Source organism: Paramormyrops kingsleyae, chromosome 8 (genome assembly GCF_048594095.1).
Source record: "Paramormyrops kingsleyae isolate MSU_618 chromosome 8, PKINGS_0.4, whole genome shotgun sequence".
Classification (NCBI taxonomy): Eukaryota; Metazoa; Chordata; class Actinopteri; order Osteoglossiformes; family Mormyridae; genus Paramormyrops; species Paramormyrops kingsleyae.
Window position 1 is genome coordinate 9,911,137 of NC_132804.1, and position 6,000 is coordinate 9,917,136.

Here is a 6,000-nt window from a genome sequence, read left to right on the forward strand (position 1 = left end):
ATATTAATGCCGAAGAGCCATGGAGGGAGAGAAGGAGCGTGTCTGCAATAAACGTCCCGTCCATAAAACCCGACCGGCTGCGATCCATCGGAGGGCAAAAAGCTTTTACAGTTTCCGATTTTCACAGGTCTGCGACACGAGCAGCGGCGCCTTTCCAAGGCTTCCCAGGAAAATGCGGTGCCGGTTTCCTTTACCACCCGCCGCGTCACACGTGCATCAGCTCACACTTCTGCTGTCATTAAAGAAGCTTTTTCTGTTGTTTATTATGCCGACCAGCTCACTTATTGGTTCTTGGGAGTGTAAATTTTCTCGAACTTTTTCCACCAGATCTTGAAACCGCTTATAAACAGCACCAGCATTAAACCCTCTTTACACATCGGACTTTGACGTCGTAAGACTGACAATCAGCGCATGCAAAATGCCTCCGACAGCTCTTCAGAGACACAGTACAGCCTTGGATTTCTGCACACGAGAAAAGAGAAGAGTAAGGAAATATCTTCCAATATCAAATTTATCAATTGTACAGCTGTGTTTCATTTCTAATCCTAATCTGTGCATAGGCTAATAATTCTCGTCTTTTTTTCTAGCAGCGCAAGCCAATTGTAGAGAAAATTCGCCGAGATCGTATCAATGCCAGCATCGACAAACTGAAAACATTATTATGCCAACAAATGAAAGAAAGGCAGCCCAGTTTGAAGCTGGAAAAGGCTGACATCTTGGAGGTGACCGTTCATTTCCTGAAAGAGAAAGCCAAGTGTAGCTCCAGCCCAAGATGCAAGAAGGGCTTCAGCAATTGTCTACAGGAGACCTTCAGCTACCTGTCTCTACACGTCCCTCAGCAACCATCTGAGCAAGTGGCCATTAGGAGTTTCTCTACAGACCAAGGGACTACCTTCCAGAAAACTGCAGCAACCAAGATCATATCAAATTCTGCTGCAGGTTCATCACAGTCACACCAGCAGTGTCAGGGAACTCTGTGGAGGCCGTGGCAGATGAATGGACAGTCTGCCATGGAAGACCTTCTCTAATCAGGGAGCTTCCTGGTTCTATATGGACCTTTATGGTATCTTCACAAGTGAACCCAGGTTTGATTTTGACCATGTTCACCGTGCTTCAGGTCTGTAGCCTACATAACACTGCAGAGGGAAGTGTGATGTAATGTAAATGTCCTGTGTAACTGAAGCACTTACTGATCCTACAGTGGCATAGATTTTGTACAATATTTATATTTTAACTAGATACTTTGTGCAAACGTCTGTTATTTTATATCACCTATTGCAGAGGTTTTTATTTTACTTACAGTATATATATTTTATTTGCATGATATATCATTTATTAAACGTTTTTAACTGTTTCTGTCATTTCCCTTTTGCCTGCTGTAGATATCACTGACATGCAGTAAAACACTTGAACATCCCACGTAAAGCCAGTTGGTACCTAAACATTCACAGCAGTAGGAATGGCTGTTTGTCTCGGGGTGAAACGACAACTCAAACACAGTAATCCTGATGTTTCAGGCTGACCTCCAGGTAAAAGACCAAATGATTAGGTGGTGAATGCACACACAGATATGGTCAGGTCACAGTTTAGCTGGTCATCCTGTCTGGTCCCTTTAGTGTTGCCTGGGATAGAGATATCACCTTGGGGGGGTGAGAATGGTTTAAAATGAAACAAGGAACCAAATGAATAACAAGACCCATTTCGTTTAATAAAATCAGCTTTAATCAAATGTCATTCAAACAGTAACGACTGTCAGATTTATAATAGTCTGGGCTAAATGCAAGTGAACAAAGCTAAAGGCCGTTTAAACTAGGGTACCTTAAATCTAGCAAGTTGTCTGGCTAAGCAAGAAGTTTTGCTTTTTGAAAAAGGTCCCTGGTTTCATGAAATGGCTTTTAACGTCTTGTACTGGACCATGCTTAACTCAGCGGTGGCATTATTCCCAGCACTGTCTTCTGAGGTAGATGGAATGCAGCATAGTGTCTATGCATACTCAACTTGCAAAGTCTGTATTTACTAAACAGTTTCATTTTACGTCACAGTGCAGGCTCAGCTAGCATGCAGTGCCTCTAGAACTGGGAATTAACGGCGTTGCTCCGGGACCTAAAAACATGCGACTATTTTGCTGAGGTTCAAACCAGCAACCTTTTGCTTACAGGCACAGAGGGTTATTCTGCTGAGCCATACATCCCTACAGTTTGTTGCACACTGAACATCATGTTTTCTGTTGCACACAAAGACATCATGTGTTCCCTGTCTAGTTGGGTGTCCCTTTAGTCCAGTCCAGACTCCTTGGTGTTGGATAGAAATCACCTTAGAGAAAGTGACACATCTTCACACAGCTGGGTGTGAAACTAACAAGGTGGGAAAAAAAAATATTTATAACCACACATGAGGTTCTTAAAGTACTCAGAAATGAATGCCATGGGCAGGTTCTCCATACATTAGATCAGGCCTGTCAAATCTCATCAGAGTATTCAAGGCCACGTGGAAATAATTCATACTGAAACCTACTGGCTTTTGATTGGGATGTAACTTTCAGTGGATTATTTTTTAGTTTGAATATGCTGTGTGTGTGATGTGCAACCCATGATTTAGAGTGTGCTGTGTGTGTGATGTGCAACCCATGATTTAGAGTGTGCTGTGTGTGTGATGTGCAACCCATGATTTAGAGTGTGCTGTGTGTGTGATGTGTAACCCATGATTTAGAGTGTGCTGTGTGTGTGATGTGTAACCCATGATTTAGAGATGAGCCAAAGAACCAAGTGAATAACATGGACTATTTCTTTTAATAAAATCATCTTCTGAGAAATGAAAAATAAACATTAACATCTCATTCACTGAAGGGAACTGAAATCACTTCTCACACAGTGAGATACATATGAACAGTGATAGTTTGAAAATATTCCAAAGACAGTCATACTACTCTGTTGATCGAGTAAATGTCTTTATAAAAGACATTTTAACACATGTGGTTTACACACTATGATTTCAGTAGATACTGAGACCATGCAAACTCCAGTGTAATATACACATCACCCGGACTGATCACAATAACAGTAACTATTATATAATAATAGTTTTTAAATAGCCACACTAAGAATGGTGGATACGGTCTTACTCATAAACATTTTCATGTGACATCACCTTACACTATGTAAGAAGTCAACTTAAAACCAAATGAGGCATTAACAATGCACATTTGCCATAATTTCTTCATTGAAGTTATTTTTCATGAAATGAGAAGCAACATTAATTTGCCAATAGCAGGAATGAACTGCATTCAAATGAAAACTATTCAATCCCAAAATATTTTCCTTCATTCATCTATGCCCCAAAAGTTTGCCATGAGCAGAGTCAGAGGGAAATTAAAATATTTAACCCCTCTTTGGCAATAGTACTAAAAAGCAACATCTTAATATCTGATTCAAATAAAATAGTACCAGAAATTTCCTGCATACAGAGAAGAGGAAGAAACAACTTCCTACACTTTTAGAACAACTGTTCATCATAGATCAACATGTTCAGTTCTGTTTGTCTGAGCTCCTGTGTGTTGGAGTTCACCATGGTCTCCAGAGGGCGCTGTTGACTGGGGTCTTCTCTTTAATAGCTGTATGACGAGCTGGTGAACTTTGGCAAGACAAGACACTGTCACCCCTGCTTTTACCAGAGGAAGGCTGCATGGTTTGGAAGTGCCTCAGGAGTCTCATCTGGGACTGTGTCTTCACATCTTCCCTTGACAGGAAACACACAATTTCTTGGACACACCTGAAGAAGCCCTCATTTTCATCTGCTGAACAGGATGAGGTGATCTCTGGCTGGTGATGGCGTTGCTGTCTCAGGAAACTAACTGTCATTTCCAGGATGTCGGCTTTCTCCAGCTTGGAGTCGGGATGCTGGCTGAGAAACTCTTGGCTCAGGAGAGACTTGAGCTGCTCGATGCTGCTGTTGATGCGATCTCTGCGCATCTTCTCCACCATCGGCTTCCTCAGCTATAAAGACATAAAAGGAAAGATATTAATGATCCAGGTCTGAAATGTCACATCAATGACATTAAATAAGTATGCAGGGTATCTACAACAGAACTGGAATGTGAGTTTACCTTGTTGTCCAGAGTGAGATGCTCCTGAGAATAGATCACAGCTGCTGTGACTGTCGGTGCCATGGCTGTATCTCTGAGATGGGCAGCTCTCTGTGTAGCGTGAGTGTGATCAGTGCTGCTTCATGCCTCCTATTTATAGGCCCTGATCTACATATGAATGTGTGAGTCCTGGGCTTGTTGGAGTTTCTCACAGTCAGCAGCCAATGGATGAGCTGCAGGGGACAATGAGGAACGTGGAGCTGCCACATGCTCATTGAGGATCTTATTGCTGGAGGACAATGGTCACGTCTCAGGGGAACAGGTGGAGGGTGGAAGACTGAGGAGGGAGATGCACAGGCTGCCGTGTGAACCTGGGAAAGTGTTGAATACATAACAGCAGGTCTCCTGTACAAATCTGTGACTAAAGATACTGAGAAACACAGCATCATTAGAAGAATGGACATGTGTGTGACACAATTATTTTTTGGAATTTGGAATTGGAATATTTTGATATTGATACTGAAAGTTTAATGTTGATATTGAAAGCACTTATGACTTCTTGGACTGAGACGGTTGATGAAATCACAACTGAGCCAATTTACTGTAGGTCAGAGTTCACTAACAGGCGGACCGCAGTCCGGGTCCAGACCCAGAAGTTGTCCTATACGGACCCGGACCAATAGCCAAAACATTATTATTTAAAACCTGACGCTTCTATTTTAACTGCCGCAGCTTTTGTGGTCTTTTCGGTAGTGGTTTAGCAGTAGAACCGCCGTTTCCCACGCCAATGAACGTCAAACACCTCTAACCGCCAAGATAGACGTAGTTCGTCTCATGCAGCCCTTTGTCTAATGTGCCATTAGTGTTAATAGCAGCAGCGAAGCTAAAACCCGCAACCAAAAAGCCATAATATTCCTAACAGAGTGACTGGTCTGTCCTGAAATCATACAGCTGAAAAGTTTTTAAATACAGTATGTATTATATAACATGTTGGATAAATAGACATAGTTTATTGTTGATTTCATGTTCGTTGAAGTTTCTGCTTTCAGACTCACGCTGGAAATCTTACGGCAAATCTATATTATTCCATTATAACACCTAAAATTAGCTGTGTCAAAGGTGTATTTACACGGTTAAATACAAAAGCAGACTATTTACAAGGTAAGAATTGTTACATATGTGTGCAGACATCTCGAACTGACCATCTCACTCCAGCCAGCTGGCCGAAGTTCTATGTCACGTGACAATAAATATTGTCAAAACGTTTTTGAATTGTACTGAATTAATTTGATTTGTCAGTCAGGTACTGATTAAATGCAATGTTGATGCAACTAATAGGCTACTTAAATATATATCACACTAAATAGTTAGACATTATGATATTCCGGAGCTTTGCTTCAAGAAATTTTCTCTAACTGGACCTCATTAAATTTTAGTTGAATACCCCTGCTGTAGGTATTTACCACACTCTGGGAGACAGAATACACTTTTGCAATGTACCTGGCATGGAATGTTACCTCTGTGGTGGGGAAGAAAATTCATCAGGCACAAGAGTACAGCATCATTTTGATATAGGCAGTCTGGGCTTTGGAATAAGAGCACTTGATTGGGGGTGAAGTCTTGTATTCTGCAGTTCTCCATGGTGAATGACTTCACAAGTCCCAGCCTGAGGGCTGTGCATTTGGAGATTTCCTTGATAGACAAGAGGGCTGCCTCTATGTGGCTTTGAATGCTGGAATGCAGGAAAATGCTGGCTTTCGTTTGTAAGTATGTACCAAACAGCAATATGGAGGATCCGAATCTCTTCGAGGTCGTGGTGGAGCTGCTTGAAAGGCTACCCCATACAAACTCTGTGGGCCAACTAGTAGACTTCAATAATGGAGATAACTGAAGATGTATAATTAGAAAGACTGGCCTCC

The 6,000-nt window shown here is 41.7% G+C and overlaps 1 protein-coding gene across 1 annotated transcript; it reads right to left on the reverse strand.

The window, feature by feature from the left end:
- Positions 1-3,439: 3,439 nt before the first annotated feature.
- Positions 3,440-4,411, reverse strand: LOC111857015 (transcription factor HES-5-like). The gene is made up of 2 exons (XM_023837438.2): positions 4,103-4,411; positions 3,440-3,992 (listed from the first exon to the last, which is right to left on the reverse strand). Exons 1-2 carry the CDS (start codon positions 4,163-4,165, stop codon positions 3,561-3,563), a joined length of 495 nt encoding a protein of 164 aa, XP_023693206.2. The 5' UTR covers positions 4,166-4,411; the 3' UTR covers positions 3,440-3,560.
- Positions 4,412-6,000: the final 1,589 nt, after the last annotated feature.